Here is a 17,806-nt window from a genome sequence, read left to right as displayed (position 1 = left end):
TTTACTGCCATATCGGGATCCGGACTGCCAAATCAGGATTCAGATCATCGGCGAAGATTAGATGAACCGATAAACCGCGGAACCGGACAACGGACACAACGGCGCCACCCCCGGGCGACTCGGCCAAAGCCGAACCCCCCAGGTGGCTCGGCCATGGCCGAGCCACCCCATGGGGTGGCCGAGCCACCCATGGGTGGCTCGGTGGCCGGCCACCTGTGCCAAGGCACAAGTCTGAGTGCCTATAAATAGGCTAGGGGGGCTCATTTGTGAAGGGTTGGAACTTTTGGGAGGCGAAGCTCTACTGGATTGAGATCTCAACTTTGAAAGTTTGAAGCTTTGAAGACTTGGACATCATCAGATCTGGTTCTTGGCGAGCATCCATGTCAGAAAAGGCAGGAGTTCGAGAGAGGAAGATCAGTTCTGAGATCCACACGGTAATACTCCGGATCAAAACTTGGTTTTTGATCCCGAGAATACTATTATTTCCTTGGTGAAATAGTACCCCCGGCTGTTATTTCCTTTGTGAGATAACACCCGTTATACCGTGTAGATCCGACCGGATCTAGATCGCACGGTAGTCCACGGATTAACCCCGGCGCAGGCGAAGAACCCACAAAAGCGAGTGACCGCAAAACAGGAGCTCGTGATTCATTCGACAAACAAGGAAAAAGATGTAATTTTTATTTTCTTTTGATTTTATTGTAACCGGATCTTATAAAAAGACCGGATCTTTGTGTAATCGATAAACAATTGCCAAAGAGCACAATGACTTCAATGAAAGCTACGATTTTTCCCGCGAACAAATGGCATCTCAGACCATCGAGAGCCACCGCTCAGGTGCAGAGATCTTCCATGGAGATGTCGATGTTGGGAATTTAACGCTGAAATCCCTAATGCAACAGAAACGCAGAATAGAGAACAGTACACAAGATTTACGAGGTTCGGCAACTACCTACGTCCTCGGGAGCCACACAGTCAATTTCTTATTTAATCTAACAAGAAATTACAAATCAAGAGCAAATCTCTAAACTGAGATTCCTCAAATGAACACTGTAGCTACAGTGTTAATACCCATAATAAAATCCCCTCTTCTCTTTTCTCTCTCTGCTTAAATCCCCTTTCAAAACACTGTTGAAAAGCTAGGATTAAATGGAAAATCGCTGCTGCGGTTTTAGGAGAAAGAACGTTGCTGCGTTTTGGGGGTTTTCCACCGCCGCCAGAGAAAAGTCGGGGAGAAGGAGCGACCCAAACCCTAGGGCCTCGGGGTCGGAGGCCAGAAACGCGAGCGTGGGCGCTGAGCGCGGAGGTCGGAGCTCTGAACGCGGGGGTCGGACCGCCAAACACCGAGGGTCGCGTTCGCCAACCGAGGGTCGCGTTCGCCCAAAGCCACCATCGCGTTCGCCAATCGAGCTCAACTGCTCGAGTTCGTCTGCGTCTTCCTGGAGCTCGTCGGAGCTCCTCCGCCGTCGGAGGTTGGTATCCACCTTCAACCTAACAATCTCCCACTTGGAGACCAAACCGACGACAACAGGCTATCCCATCAAGCTCCTCTCCTGTGTGGCTCCGCCCTCATCATCTATGCATGAAGACCAACTGAAGTTGCACACAACTCCAGTTTTTGAAAGGTCGCTGCCTTTGTCAACATATCCGCTGGATCCTTTCTTCCTTGGATATTCTGTTGAAATCCTTTGACAACTCGTCGGGCTCTGTATCTTCTGGAACCATTCTGCTCCTTTTTCACTCGATACACCCACTTGTTGTGACGTGCCTTTTGATGAACTCCAAAAGTCAACCTCTGACGAATCAAACCCCTAGGGTGGACGCCGGTCAACGCGTAACCCTAGGTCAAACGCCAGTCAACGCGTAACCCTAGGTCAAACGCCAGTCAACGCGTTGCAAGCGAAAGTCAACGTTCGACGATTCGAAACCCTAGGGTGGACGCCGGTCCACCCACTTGTTGTGACGTGCCTTCTTCCCCATGGGCAACTTAGCTAGTTCCCATGTCTGGTTGGAGATTAGACATTTCATCTCTTCTTTCGCAGCAAACTCCCACTTGCTCGCATCTCCACTCTGACAAACTTTATCAAAGCTTTCAGACTCTCCTCCATCTGTCAGCAACATATAATTCATGTATCTACTATTAGGCATAGGAGGACGAGTAGTTCTCCTCAATATCGGTGCTGGTGCGTCGGGCTCCTGCGCACCGTTCTGTCCAACAGGCTCTTCTGGCTGAGGACCTTCTGCATTGGGTTCTTCAGAGAAGTTATTTGGGACATCATCTGCATCTATAAATGTTGACTCACTCTCTGAGTCACCGTCATCTGTCTTGTGCATGTCCTTGTACATCACCTTCTCGTTGAATGTCACATCTCTGCACCTGATCACCTTCTTGTTTTCGTTGTCCCAAATGCGGTAGCCGAACTCGTCTTCACCATACCCGATGAATGTGCATTTCTTAGACTTGGGATCAGGCTCATTCCTGCCTTGATCACTTATATGCACATAAGCTACACAACCGAAAACTCTGAGATGTGAGAGGGTTACCTCCTTTTCGCACCATACCTCTTCTGGTATTCTGTGCTCCAATGGAACCGATGGATCTTGGTTGATCAAGTAAGCTACTGTGTTGACGGCTTCTGCCCAGAACTGCTTCGGTAGGCCTGACTGCGTCCGAATGCTTCTGGCTCTTTCTGTCAACGTTCTATTCATGCGCTCAGCCACACCATTGTGCTGAGGCGTGCCAGGCACGATCCTCTCCATTCTGATACCGTGCTCATAGCAGAACTTCTTGAATCTGGTATCTTCATACTCACCACCATTGTCTGTTCTGAGTTTCTTTACCCTCAAACCGGTCGCATTCTCGACCATGGCTTTCCATCTTCTGAATGCCTCAAGCACTTCTGACTTTTTCTTCAGAAAGTAGATCCATACTTTCCGAGAGTGATCATCAATAAAAGTCATGAAGTAGTGTTTCCCACCAATCGACGCGGTGGTTGTTGGTCCCCAAACATCCGAGTGAACGAGCTCTAGCTTCTGCTTCCTAGGGGGTCTACCACTTGTCTGAAAGCTAACTCTCTTCTGCTTTCCAAGTATGCATTCTTCACACACATCAATCTCTACTGATTGTAAACCTGGGAGTTTTCTCTTTGTGTGCATAACCTTCATCCCCTCTTCACTCATATGACCAAGTTTCTGGTGCCACAGCTTTGAAGTCTCATTGCATGCTGCAACTGAGATCGAACAACGTGCACCCGCTGTCATATACAGGATACCAGTCTTCCTGCCTCTGGCAATCGTCATTGCGCCCTTCAAAATCCTCCAGTCATCTCCATGGAAAGTCGTCGTATAGCCTTCACTAGCCAGCTGGCTTACTGAGATTAAGTTCCTCTTCAGTTCGGGAATATACCTGACATCCTTCAGCTCCCATACTGACCCATTCAGCTTAATCTTCACTACACCTTTGCCAATAATGGCACATGCTTGATCGTCACCAAGATATACATTTCCAAGGTTTCCGGGGATATACTTCTCGAGGAATTCTTTCTGAGAAGTAGCATGGAATGATGCTCCCGAGTCCAACACCCAAGACTCCTCCTTGCTCTCCAAAGAGCATATCAGCGCATCATCTCCTCCTGAGGTGGAGGCAACGTTCACATCTGCATTTGCCTCCCACTCCTCCCGTGCACTCCTGCACTGATTCTTGTAGTGCCCGGTTTTCCCGCACTTCCAACACTCGATAGCCTTCGAACTGTTGGGATTTCTGGATTTGGATCTCCTATCATCTGATCCATTTCCTCTGGTTGAACTTTTACCTCTTGACTCTGTATGCAATACTGAAGAGGTTGTAGCTTCACCCGACTCTCTCCGTCGGATCTCCTCACTGAGAACCAGATCACGAACGTCGTCAAACTTCAACTTATTGCTTCCCGATGAGCTACTCACAGCTGTGACCGTAGCGTTCCAACTCTCTCCGCCGTGGTCTTCTCCTTCGCTATGTTGAACGCAACATTGCGAGTTAATGTTAATCTGATAACTCCGAGGGCTTTTCTGTCCAGAAGATTCCAATCTTCTTCCTTCATACCCTCCGACTTCTTCCCCGAGAGAGGTTGATACAGATTTTTCTGATACAGATAATCCTCTATCTGTATTTTCCAGAATTCGAAATCTGATCCATCAAACTTATCTAATCTCACCTTTCCCTCATCTGCGGCCATGGCTCCCACTTGAATCTGACTTCCTCTAGATCGTTTCACGCTCTGATACCAGTTGTTGGGAATTTAACGCTGAAATCCCTAATGCAATAGAAACGCAGAATAGAGAACAATACACAAGATTTACGAGGTTCGGCAACTGCCTACGTCCTCGGGAGCCACACAGTCAATTTCTTATTTAATCTAACAAGAAATTACAAATCAAGAGCAAATCTCTAAACTGAAATTCCTCAAATGAACACTGTAGCTACAGTGTTAATACCCACAATAAAATCCCCTCTTCTCTTTTCTCTCTCTGCTTAAATCCCCTTTCAAAACACTGTTGAAAAGTTGGGATTAAATGGAAAATCGCTGCTGCGATTTTAGGAGAAAGAACGCTGCTGCGTTTTGGGGGTTTTCCACCGCCGCCAGAGAAAAGTCGGGGAGAAGGAGCGACCCAAACCCTAGGGTCTCGGGGGGGAGTTTCAAACGCGGGGGTCGAGCCGCTCAACGCCGAGGGTCGCGTTCGCCAATCGAGGGTCGCGTTCGCCAATCGAAGGTCGCGTTCTCCACTTTCGAGCTCAACTGCTCGAGCCCGCCTGCGCCATCCTGGAGCTCGTCGGAGCTCCTCCGCCGTCAGAGGTTGGTATCCACCTTCAACCTAACAGTCGAGTGCAAGAAGATGATCATTGAACTTCTCAAAGAGATCTGCCTTCCACTGGGTTTGTTCCCAGTGGAGGATATCGAGGAATTTGGCTATAATCGTGCATCAGGATTCATATGGATAATTCAGAAGAAGAGCAAGAATCACACCTTCAAGAAGATCAAGCGTCAGGTTTCTTATGCAACTGAGGTGACCGCATTAGTTGAGCCTCGCAAGATGAAAAAGATGACTGGGGTCAAGACCAAGGAGCTTCTGTTGTGGCTCTCTGTTGTTGAGATGTACTTTGAAAATCCCTCATCAGAGAAGCTCACCTTCAAGACTGGCACTGGACTTTCTGATAGCTTTGTGGCGTCTGCTTTTGAGTTTGAGAAGTGAGAGCTCTATGATTGCCCTTTTGTCGTTGAACTATATTTTTTTTTTCTTTTGTTTGATACGGTGATATTGTGTGCAAGTGTTCTCATTATACTAAGAGAAATGGTGTTCGGATTTGGTCATTGTTCAACGTAATAGCAAGTTCTAAGAAATGTTTATTAATTAATTTTCTACTTTTCTAAGAATGTCTCGGGTTACAATGTCGGTTCATTTCTCCGAGAAGATCATAATAGGACTGCACTTCATGAATTTCTTTTTGTTTGAAAACACCAAATTCATGGGTATTCGGGGAAAATTTTCTTATTTGTTCATGTAAAGACCTGAATTTAACTGATGAAGTCTTTAAAAACAAATGTCCTGAGAAAAGGCATGACACCACTAAATTTACGTAAGAAATTTCTTTGTAAGAAATTTCTTTCTTTTTTTTGGTGGTTTGGCGACGGCGCTTTCCCACGATCCTTTGGATCATGGGTATCAAACTGGGCGTGGCTAAAAGACAGCTCCCAACGCACAATATCGAGTATTCTGGGAAATTAAATTCATGTGAATGCTCTTTAAAAAAGTCAAACCTGACACCTTGGATTACTTATAGATACCTTACCAAGTCAAATAGACCCTTTTAGGTTTTAGGTTGTAAGACCTTCTCTACTTCTATCTGATGGCAGATAACCAAGTCAAAACTCTACTAAACGTGAAGAGCTCTTGCTGAGTTAAAGTTATGCTCGCAGGGTAAATTACATAAACCCTCAAGAACTTCCAGCATTCCGTAGAAGACCTTGATAACTTTCAAAATTGTAACAGACTCCCACTAACTTTTGGAATTGCTAAAAGCTCCCAGTAAGTTTCCACATTTTGCAAATAATCCCCATAAATTAGAACAAAAAACAACATAAAGAGACATTTTGAAGGACAATTTCAAAAAAAAAAAGAAGAATAAGAAAAGGGGTTTAGGTGGCTATCCTAGGTGTGGCGCAGGTAAAAGGACGAACGAATGACAATAGAGAAGAGACTTCCATTTTTAGGATTGAAAATAAAAAAGGGGTCATAAATGGATACTTTAAATAATTTAAGGAGTATTTTGGTCTTTTTAAATCACATTCACGGCATATTTGATTTATGAAAATAATACAAAAAATATGAATAAATGTTAATAATTATCCATACACTCAATTACATTGTGGAGGAACCTAGTCTCTATAATCTGTCAGGTTCCAATCTATAAGCCTCCTCTAATGCTGCTATACTTTAATCTATGTAAGAAGAAAATTATATATGACAAGTTTCTTCCTTTCCTCAGTAGCTTATTTCCTGTACAGAGATGAACGGCTCATGTGAACAGCTGAAATTCATCACATACCTCCTGATTTATTTCACGAAGAAAAACTATCCTCATCAGAATTTCTGTGCAATCTTGGATCATACCGATGTAGAACTGGTAAAGAAGCACTCGAGGAGATCCTAAACGATCCCGCTGAACCCATCATCGTCCTCTCCTGTAATCTTCCTACATCCTTGCATACATGATCCAACACCGACAAGAAATCCCTCACCACCATGAAAATCCTAAGAGGATGAGCTTCTTCCCTTGATGTATCTCCATGAAAATACTCAGTAATCTCTTTCACTAGTCCCGTTGCCCTCTTCTCTTCAGCCTTAACTTGAGCAATCTCCCGTTCAGCCTCTTTAAGAAACAATTTCATCGAATCGAAGAATTTCAATCCTTGGTCACAAGATCTCTCTAATTGCAATACCGATCTTATCTTCTCTAATCCAAGTTCTAGCTTTCTAACATAACCGCTTAGAACATCAGAATCCATACCTGCTGCTTTCTTGACGTTTCCAAGCTCGTTACTGAGCCCAGCCAAGACTTTTAATCCTTGCTTTCTAAATTCATTGTCTTTGGTTTTGTTCGAAGGTTCTTCTGATGGTGCATCAGAGCTTGCTCCCTCAGATCGAATGATTTCTTGGACGACGAAATGTAGGAGAGTTGTTTTTCCGTCAGTTCCTTTGACGTCTGCAAGCTTTAGGAGGGTGTCGAGTTTGAAGGCTTTAGCCTGTCCTCGGTTTGTACCGACATTCATTCTGTTTCCTGTTCTAAGCACAGCTTCTAGTAGCTTGAGGAATAATCTGCTGCTGCTTAAGTCCTCGCAAGCTGCCTGGAGAGATTGCAGAGGGCAAGACATTACAAAAATGACACTTGTGTCCGCAAAAAAGGTAAGAATAATGGATGAAAGAAGTGATTTTGATCGGTTTTTCCCCCTTTTCTATTACTTCCCATTGATTCCTATGAGGCCAAAAACAGATGAGAGAAATAAAAATTAAAAAAAAAGATATTGGTGAAAACAGATTCATGCTTCATATTTAATCTTATGAAACAAAAATGACCTATGAATAAGTTTAATTCGTTTGAATGTGTAGGGTAATGGAAATTTTTATGATTTTGACCTTTCGAGAAGGAGTACAGATATAAAGCAATGGGTATTTGAAGATTTTGACAGATGCAAGAAATTTATAAGATTGAATTCATACTTCAAAGTATGTCCAAATTTCATCTATCAGCAGAATATATCTTTTTGTAGCCACACATTATGTGTCTGCCATTCGATGGTAGAGAATGTTGGTCTTTATAAATCCCAATCACGAAGAACTAAAGAACATATCATGATAATCAATAGGACCAAATATTGCACTTTGGTCCAATGAGAAGCTAAAGTTTAACGTAACTAGTTTCAGGTACTATCTTTGTACCATATCTATCTTTAAATGACACCCAATTTCTCAATTACATTTGCACAGGGAATAATTTAGATCCAAAAAAAACATCTAACACTCTTACCTCAAGGGTTTCAAAGGATTTCCACAGGTACCTGACTTCTGACTCAAAATTGGCTCTATAGAGCATTGCATCAACTCTTTTGAAGGCAAAAGGTATATCCAAGACTGCCTTTAGAAACCTCTCCGCAGATCCCAGTTTGGATAAATCACCACTGTATTCTCTTAATATTATTTCTTCCTCTTTTGTGGGAGCCATCTTGACCAAAGTTTCCAAAAGCTCGGCCCCTAAGCCTTCAGGATTACCTGTTAGAAGCAACGTTAACTACGTACATGAACCCAACTACTAGTAGATATATTTAGTAAAACACTTCAACATACATATAGTTCGTGAAACATAACTAGGAAATAATAACGGACAGGTAAATGATGATTTGCAGAACTAAGATCTTCAATGAACATTGTGAATGCAGTAGCACCTATATCTAGCTGTGAAGCAACTTTATCATTACTTACTGTGATGAGTATTTATTTATTTTATTTTGAGGAAAACATGGAAACTCACAGGAAAGCTCTTCCTTTTCTTTTTTTTTTCTTTTTTTTTTATTACTTTTTTTAGCAGAGCTCTTCAATTTTTAGGTACCCATAGAACACAACAAAAAAGTTTCTGAAGAAAAAGGACTCTCTTGGGGTTTCGCTTGTGCTAGTTTTTAACTAGACATATCTAGATTCAGTTTCTTCAGCTCAATTGTTTCTAACTGTAGACATCAAGCTTACCCGATTTCATATGTAACATTTATCAGATAGCCCTGGTAATTCGAACCATCATGCAGAGCTTGGAAATTTTTCTATTTAGTTCACATATTTACATGATCATACAACAACCAGATGATGTCAAGCAGGACCATTGTAGCAAGCAAATAGTTTATACATCAATGCAAGAGAAATATGATGATGAATTATCTATGGTTCTTGAATCTGTAGATTGTTCTGCATATAATTTTCTTTAAGTGGGGCCACGGAATTCATAACTACATCTAAAAGAATGGCCAGAGCTGGATATAAATTTCCTAAATAAATTTGGGGTAGTGGATTTCATGTGGACATGATAATTAGTAATGTATGTGTCACTCATGTGGAAAAAAACAGAACAAAATGGATAGAATCAGTCATGAGCACTCCTTTAGCTCTAGAGGTTACTATTTCAATTAGTGAGTGTTTCAGGAACATGGCACTTCATCCTGTCAATAGAAACTCCAATGCACATATCATCGCATTAGTTTCAACATACTTGCTGACATTTTGTTTTTAACTTCATTCAAAGCCTAAATTAGTTAGTAGGTAAAATTCTAAGGGCCTTTTTGTTTGCATAGAAGTAGCTACGAAGTAGGTGAAGTAGATGAAGTAGAGAATACTTTTGCTACTTGTAGACAAAAAAAGTTATTTGTTTATGTGGAAAGCCATTTCCACTACTTCCTTAAAATAGTGATGTGGTGCCTAGATGGTACCTCTACTTCAGAAAAGTTTTTCCCATCTTCCACTCCCCGAACTTAGAAGTAGGAAAAAAAAACAAATGTGGGGGTCCATGTAAAAGATTTTGTTCACGTGAAAATAGGGATCTTGGAAGTCAATCCGTATCCACTCTATCTCTCGCGTGGACGCGTAAATGTGAATCCAAGTACATCCACTGTTCATGGAATAAGTTCCATGGAACAATAATTTAATTCTATCTTAATTAATAGAAAATGAAGCACTAGGTTTTACGCATATTTGAGAAAAACGCTTGCACAATCATCGATAGTGTTATATAGAATGCATATGATTGGGATAGTCATGAAGCACAAAAGGATTTTCGCCATGGCCACATTTATCCACGTATCCATCGTATTGTGTAATTTCTTTTTTTATTGAAAATAATTATTAAAATGTCCACCATGATGAGAGGAAGAGGTAATTTCACCATGGTGTAAATATCAATATTAGTATTATATTTTCAAGTGCTATATTAGATACTTCCTAACGATATTTTCAATTGATACCTAAACACAAAAGTGAATGAAAGAAAGAAGTACAAACAAACAAAAAATTATTACTCTCGTTACTTACTACTTCATAATGTTGAAAGTTACTTCCAATACTTCTTGTCATCCAAACGGGCCTTAACAGTCTACCAGTTATGTCAATAAGAAAACAGTAGCATACTCTTAAAACAACCTGAGCAATAAGCAACAGCTAAAAAGAGAATCAAGTAGGCATATTAAACAGGTGATTTTAGAAGAATTCTCACCATCTAAAAGTGCTTCAGTCACCTCCTCGCGAGTCACATTCAGTGCCCTTAGAAGAATAGCAATGTTTTGCGACTTCTTCGGATCCAAAACTCTGTTCTCCTTCTTGAATGGAGGCATAACAGGTTTCTTACGTGTTTCTTTAGGAGGAGGGTTAGTGGCATTATTGACAAACAGGGTCTCAATCATGTCTTCATTCAATCTGCCATACAAAAACACGCTCACAATTAGAGGGGGAATTGGTCGAATATTATCAAATAGTTCGATAGTATATTGTTTCATGTAGATTGTGGAGATCATTTAAGAGAAAGAAAATACCTTTTAGCATTCAGATATCGTGAGTCAAGTATAAGTATCCACGTATTTGATTCATTTGCTTATCCGGTATTCGTATTTATTAGCATTTTAGACGTACTGCTTCGACCTTTCTTAAATTTTCTAATCTAGGTTCCATACTTAGAGATACGTAGATGTACAAATCGAATATTTTTAAACAATTCTTCAAATTATGGATTTATACGTTATCATTAGAAAATGTAATAATTTTCAACTATATTTGAATACTACGAATAGAATCAGATAAAAGTGTATATTTAATGAAACAATTACAAACTCATAACCTACAAACTACAGAATCAAATAGATATATTAACATCGGATGAATATCTGAAGGATATTAAAAACGCAATTGGAAGATTTTAAATGAATATAAGCACTACCATCTCAATATTCAATTAGATTGAATTTGTTTCCAGCCTTGTATCTATAAAAGCTTAACAATGAACCAGAAATGTTCTTACTGGAATGAGCTCGACCTCAACTGATCCCAAACCGTGGCTCGCTCAGAACTCGCCCTGACTTTATCCCAATGCAAAGGCTTCAACTTTGGCTTCAAATCCCCATCCAAATTCCCTCCAGCCTCCTCCGCCAACATCGGAGAACTACTGCTACTACTTCCACTGCTGAGTCTAGACGGAGGAAAAGGGATCCCGATCCTAGTACCTTCCGCCGGCAAAGGCCTCAACAACTGCCTCCTCGACGAAGGCATGGTGGCCATCTCACAACCGGAAGCTTCGCGTTGAACGTCTCAGCGGTGGAGGCGGCGGCGGTGGGCGGAGGAAGGAGGAGGGGGTGGCGGTGGTCGTGTGGCTGAATTGGGTGTTTGATTTGAGTAGGCGAAATCCGGAAACTGCATCCTCGGCGAAGTTCGCCGAGACCGGGATTAGCTCGATAGGAGGAATTATAACCTCTTTCCTCCCAATTGAACCGGGGAGGCTCCGCCGTGAGAGTGAAAGAGGGAGCTCGGGCTCTCGCTGGTCAGAGACGCACCCGAGGCGTTCGGCGTATAGAATGCATCGTCATCGGACGAGCCATCGTCGCCAACGCGAACCGGCGGGGGGCGGCGGCTGGACGGCGCGACTCGCCGCGGCGCCGACGAGCGGCGGAGAGGCTGGAGCTCTGGGCTTGGAGGTGGGTCTCCAGGCTCCTGCCAGAGCTCAGCTTTCGATAGCGGCGAACCGTTTGATTCGCTGGCTCGCGCGTCTGTCCGCCGGCTCCATCGTCCCAAGGTAGAGAAACTCCGGCGCTGGCTGAGGCTGAAACCTCCTCCTCTCTCCATTTTCACCGCCGATGAGCTTTCGGTATCGGCGGAGCCCGCCTTGATCCTCCGGCGGTAGAGAAAGAAACCCGATAAGGCCACTAATGCCAATAACGCGACCGACGCCGAGACCGAGACTGCTACGACAACGCTCTTGCTCGATTGGAAGGCTTTCGGCGGGGACGAAAATGGGATGTTGGGGGTCTGAACGTCGCCGGATTGGGAAGGCGGCGGGTCGGGGAAGAACGGCGACGGCCCGGCGTCGGGGTCTCCGGAACGGGTCGTGCTGCCGGAGGCGGCGGCGGGCCCTGATCGGGAACAGAGGCTCGTGAGAGCTCTGGCGGCTCGTGTCGGCTCGCCGAATACGAAACGCGACGCAGACTAAGAAAGAGTTCGGACCCGTATAGAATTGCATCGTCATCGCGACGAGCCCATTTCGGTCCCAACGCAACCGGCGGGCGGCGGCGCCTGGACGCGGCGACTCGCCGCAGAAGCGCCGACGGACACGGTCCGGTAAAGCGCTGCGAGCTCTGGGCTTGGGAGGTGGCGTCTCCAGCTATACCTGCCAGGAGCTTCAGCTTTCGATGAACGGCGAACCGTTTGATTCGCTGGCTCGCCGTCTTGTCGCCGGCTCCATCGTCCCAAGCGTAAGAGAAAAAAGCCCTGCCGCGCGCTGAGTTTAGCAGGCTAGAAACCTGCCTCCTCTCTCCATTCACCCGTCAACTCGCCTCGATGAGCTTTCCGGGATTCGCGCGGGCCCGTACCTTTATCCTCCGGGGCGTTAAGACAAGTCACTCCGATAAGGCCCACCTTATGCACACAACTACAACGCGTACCCCGACCGCCGAGACCGGAGACAACTGCTAGCGGACCAACGCTCTTGCTCGAATTTGGTAAATCTCGGGCGGACGTAAAAATAGGGATGAGTTTGGGACGGAGTCTGTACACGTTCGCCGGAAATTCGGAAGGGCTGCGCCCGCGGTCTACGGGTATTGCGTCAGAACGGCGACCTCCACGGGCCCGATCGCGGAGTCGGGAGTCTCCCGGGAGCGGGTCGGTGCAGCTGCCGGAGGCGGTGCAGCGGCGGGGTCCCAATCTGGGATCAGGGAAGCAGAGCGCTCGTTGGTAGAGCTCTGCGGCTCGTGTCGCGGCGCCTCGGCATACTCGAAACCGGACCGCAGCAGAAAAGATAAAAATTTTGAGGAGGTTGGTGACCATAGCGAATTCTTTTAGCCCTTTTTGGGTTAAGTGAGGGCCGAGGGGGTTAAGAGATTAAGAAAGAGGAAGCTTCTCTGCGCGGCAAAGATCTGGATTCCCTCCAGCAGCGGCGAGGGTGACGTCAACACCGACAGCCGCCATTCTCTAGTGGTGACCGACACGTGGCCGGAGAATCTCCTTTGCTTCTTTTTCTTTATATATATACTTGGCCATCATTCCCACTGATGGGACGATTAATTCGCCGGTGGGGCCCGTTGTTGCAGAAGGAGCGTCATGTACAGACGATTACACTTTGCACGGTCGAGATTGATTTGTTCTAAGATCGTACGGTTCTTAATATTGTGACACACGTGGAATTGGGGGGTTTTATTTTTTTTAATTTGCCACGCTAAGCATCTTCCTTTTTTTTTCCCTCCTCCGATCACGTGAAAAGCGGAGGAATAGAGAGGCAGTGTTGGTGAGAATTACTTTTTTGCCACTGACTTAAATTAGTGCACCCGCACCTGATCTGTTGTGCCTCGGTACACGTCAATTTAATAAGAGAAAGGCACCACTTCGGATTTGTAAATACGTGGTCCCAGATAGTGCTGGGCCATGTTGGGCCCCGATTGATTTCCGGCTAAAAATCACTAAATAAAAATTGATGGCAAGCAAAAAAGTAGCAGTAATAATAATAAGATACTGAGCAAAAGACATTTCATGATATCATATGAACTATATTGTCGGTGGAACACCGAATAAAAGCTACAGATCTCTCTCCTCGTTATAAATTTTGGGTCAGTTACTGAAAACCTCTAAAAAGTTTTAAAGATATAGCAAATAATATCCATATATTGGTAGTTCTCAAAAGACACATGGTAAAAAAAAAAACTTTTGGTAACCATGAAGAAAAGATAATGAAGCAAAGCGCGGATATATTTTGCTAAAGTAAGAACTATATCTATTTGCTCAAATATCTGCCACCAGCAGCTAAAGGTTTTGCGATTCAAATTGTAAAGAATCCAACCTAATGAGAAAACGACTCTCCTGATTGCAAAGAGTTGGGATTTGTTAGATCATGCAAAAACCTTGAAAACAACCAAACAATGCAAATAGAATCACACATAAGATTTAACGTGAAAAACCATCAACAAGAAAAAAAACTACAGGATCGAAAATAATCACTTTCACCTTCAAATTATAATTATTTGCACAGACGAAAAATGTGAAACCCACTCTCATAATACCCTTGAATCCGGTTACACCATCTATTGAATCTTCATTATAAGAATATTGTATCTCTTTCTATTCTACTAAAAATAACCTAGAATAGGATGTCTTTTTTAACGGCACCCTTGACTAGTCCACCAATTCAACTTGACCTACAATAAAACTATTAACTTGACCTCTAAGAAAGCTATTAGGACTAGGCTAAGCCTTCAACTCCGGATCTAATTTGGACTTTGAGTCGGCACCTAATATATTCTCTCTCGACGAAAAATCTCCAAGTATCTTAACGGCTTTAGAAAAACTAACTCTCTTCTTCTTGATCTTCACCTCTCCATTATGGATAAGAGTCTGAGAAGTATCACCTACACATTAGTAGAATGCTCATCTAAATGGTAAATATGATCGCTATTCTTCCTCCCTCGGATCACCATCTCTATACACTTTGCCCCACTATCCTTCACTCACATATGTGTATCCACACGATGTCATCTTACCCAAAGAAATTAAAATAGAACCATATGATGTCACATATCTCACATGATGAAGAACTCCAACCTTTCCAGTCTGAAGCTTGAAGAAAACACTCTTATTACCTTCAACCTTCATCTTCTTATTGTTTCTAGCGATCATGTCGTCAAATTCTTCATCCATCTTTAATATGTCAAAACACTCTTTGTTGTTGCAAACGTACATTAGGGTTGCAGAATCTAACAGCAAATTGTCGCTTGCATCGGTACTAGTACTCTACATCATCAGCATCACATTTTCATCACACACAACTGCCGATGAGTCCTTCTCATTTTCTTGAAACGTCATTTGCCTAATGCTCTTTAAATCATCTCGCATCTCGGACCATCTAAACTAAGTATGACCCTTATCTTCACAATAGCAACATCCCCTTTCGCATTCGTCTCGGGCCTGAGATTTAATCTTCCTCAATAATTATCACATCTCCCCTTACTCCTCCCTTAATTCGAACTTTTAAAAGCTAGTGCACCCTCGCCATCATTAAATGCACTCTCCTTCCCTATCATTCTTTCATTCTCACGTAGAGTGTTGTTATATCGTCTAATTTCAAAGTCTACTTCCTCACAATTATCATCTGAACTAACGGCATGTACAACTTCGGTAGGGAAGACATTAGGAGTAGTGTTTGCTCTTCTTATTTAATCTCCTCATCAATATTCATAAGTTGACAAACTAGCTGATTGAAGGCATTAATGTGGTTTCGGATAGCAATACCTTCTTCTACCTTCAATGAATGAACCCCCATCCTCAAACACAATCGGTTTTATCATCGACTTCGACGCATAAATCCCCTTGAGCTTGTCTCACAACCCCCTTGACTTGGTCTCCTACATAACATTGTACTTGACCTCAGTAGCGAGTGCCAAATGAATTGGGTTGACCGCCTTCTTTTGTATAAAACTCTATTCATCATCCTTCATCCCTTCAGACTTCTTCTCATGATCAACAACCTACTGCAGAAGAAAATCTTAAACCGTACACTATCACACTGTAAAATGTGTCTTACTATTGAATAGCAAAATATCAAACTTCAGACCCTCTAACCAAAATTCAAATCAGTCAATGTAGAAGCTGATTTGGTGAAACCAATGTTAAAAATGAACTCAACACGTCGAAAAGCCCTACGAAAGACTCCTGGATCATTAAATCCTGCATCCAATTCCCCGATCAAAAAATAAATCAAATTGCACCTTCAATTTTAATTTAAAAAAAAATAAGTTTTAACTCACTCACATGATTAGTGTTTCGCCTACTACAGTAACCTTTGTTTTTTTCACGTCTTGTTCACATGATTCCTCTCCTCCAATTAACCTTTCACGCAAACAGAGACCAATGAAGCCAACTCTTGGCACTGCTTTCTTCGTCTACTGTTTGTCTACTTCGCCGATGTCAATCCTCACACCGTCGTTCCCCAATGCCTCACTAATTGCACACCTCTTGAACATTCACGAACCGTCGAACCCCGCTCTTATTCCACTTGTTGAGATTTTTTAGATCACGCAAAAACCCTGATAATCACTAAACGTAACAAATATAATCACATACAAGATTTAATGTGGAAAATCCTCAATAGAGAAACAGTACGGGATAGAAAACAATTCACTATCATCTCCAAATTACGATCTTTTACACAGACAAAGACTGTGAAATCCTCTCTCTCATAATACCATTGAACCCGGTTTCACCCTCTATTAAACCTGATTATAATAATATTGTATCTCTCTCTGCTCTACTAAAAAAAATCCTGTAATGCGATGTCTTAGTTAAAGACACCCATGACTTGCCCACCAAATCAACTTGGCCTAAAAAAATTGTTAACTTGGTTTTAAGTAAGCTACTATCACTAGTAGAAAATCATGTATTGTAGATGGAATATTCTAGACGGAATTTTTTCCGTCTAGAATGTATTAAACTAGACGGAAAAATTCCGTCTAGAATATTCCGTCTAGAAAATACCATTCTAGACGGAATTTCCGTCTAGAATACTATTCTAGACGGATTTTATTAATTATTTTTTAATTTTTTATGGTTCCCTTTATCCCAGACGGAAATTTCCGTCTAGGATAGTTTCCTGGACGGAAAAAATTAAATTTTTTTTTCCATTTTCGCAGTTTCAGTTTTGGAAATCCCGCGTTTCCAAAAATCAGCCCCTTTCTTATTTACGAAAAAAATCCCTTAAAATATTCAAAGAAGAGATTATTGACCGTTAAGCTTCAAGTCCCTAAAACTCTAGGATCCAAAACAAGAAAAACTCGCATTACATAAGGTTGAATTCTCGCCAGGAAAACAGAAGATTGTATCAAAGTATGAAGTTGATCAAAAGTATGAATATAGCCATAGGTGCAGTGACAAAGCAATAATATCCCCGTAGCAACGAAAGAATTACCAGTTAAAAGACTCACGCCAATGATTCCAGCCAATGCAATCATAGAACTTGGCTCAACGTCCCCCAAGGTCTTTCAAAGGGTTCCTGCATTTCTCATCCCCTCGCTCTCTCTAGCACGAGGCATTTGCTCCCGACATCCCAGCAGCTCCAGCCCCTCCACCATATCCCAAACGACCGCATCGCCCTCTTCAGCAACACGCCGGCCTCAGTTAGCGCCCGCGTCTTCCGCACCCCGGATCAACAAGCACGTGCTCCTGGCCGCGGCAATCAAACACATTTGATCAAAAACCTCCGCCTCTCCAGCTTGCCCCAAAACGCGCTAGAAACATCATCCCTTCCTCGATCCCAAGAAATCCTACCCTAAGCTTCAGAATAAAGATCAAAAACGCTTCTCTTGCCATAGTTTCACGCGGCTCTTAGCCTCGAGTGCGGATCAAAACCTTCGCTTCTAAAGATTTGATTTGATCTATCTTACAGCCGTCGGAGGCAGGAGACGGCGGCGTGCGGCAGGGACGTCGGGGGTGGGGGTCCTATTTTTAAGGGTTGGGGTGAGATTTTATTAAAGCTGGGATTTGAAGAGGGGAT

The 17,806-nt window shown here is 43.1% G+C and overlaps 2 protein-coding genes and 1 pseudogene across 2 annotated transcripts; 1 reads left to right on the top strand and 2 right to left on the bottom strand.

Annotated features, from left to right (window-relative positions):
* LOC109823039 lies at positions 804-5,401 on the top strand. The gene is made up of 2 exons (XM_020389360.1): positions 804-866; positions 4,864-5,401. The coding sequence occupies exons 1-2, from the start codon at positions 804-806 to the stop codon at positions 5,227-5,229; spliced, it is 429 nt and encodes a 142-aa protein (XP_020244949.1). The 3' UTR covers positions 5,230-5,401.
* On the bottom strand, positions 6,303-11,423 carry LOC109822253 (formin-like protein 8). The gene is made up of 4 exons (XM_020388420.1): positions 11,084-11,423; positions 10,286-10,485; positions 8,063-8,304; positions 6,303-7,382 (listed from the first exon to the last, which is right to left on the bottom strand). Exons 1-4 carry the CDS (start codon positions 11,338-11,340, stop codon positions 6,597-6,599), a joined length of 1,485 nt encoding a protein of 494 aa, XP_020244009.1. The 5' UTR covers positions 11,341-11,423; the 3' UTR covers positions 6,303-6,596.
* LOC109821087 lies at positions 11,497-12,301 on the bottom strand (annotated as a pseudogene).

This window comes from Asparagus officinalis, chromosome 8 (assembly GCF_001876935.1).
Source record: "Asparagus officinalis chromosome 8, Aspof.V1, whole genome shotgun sequence".
NCBI lineage: Eukaryota > Viridiplantae > Streptophyta > Magnoliopsida > Asparagales > Asparagaceae > Asparagus > Asparagus officinalis.
This window is presented reverse-complemented; position numbering and strand designations above follow the sequence as displayed.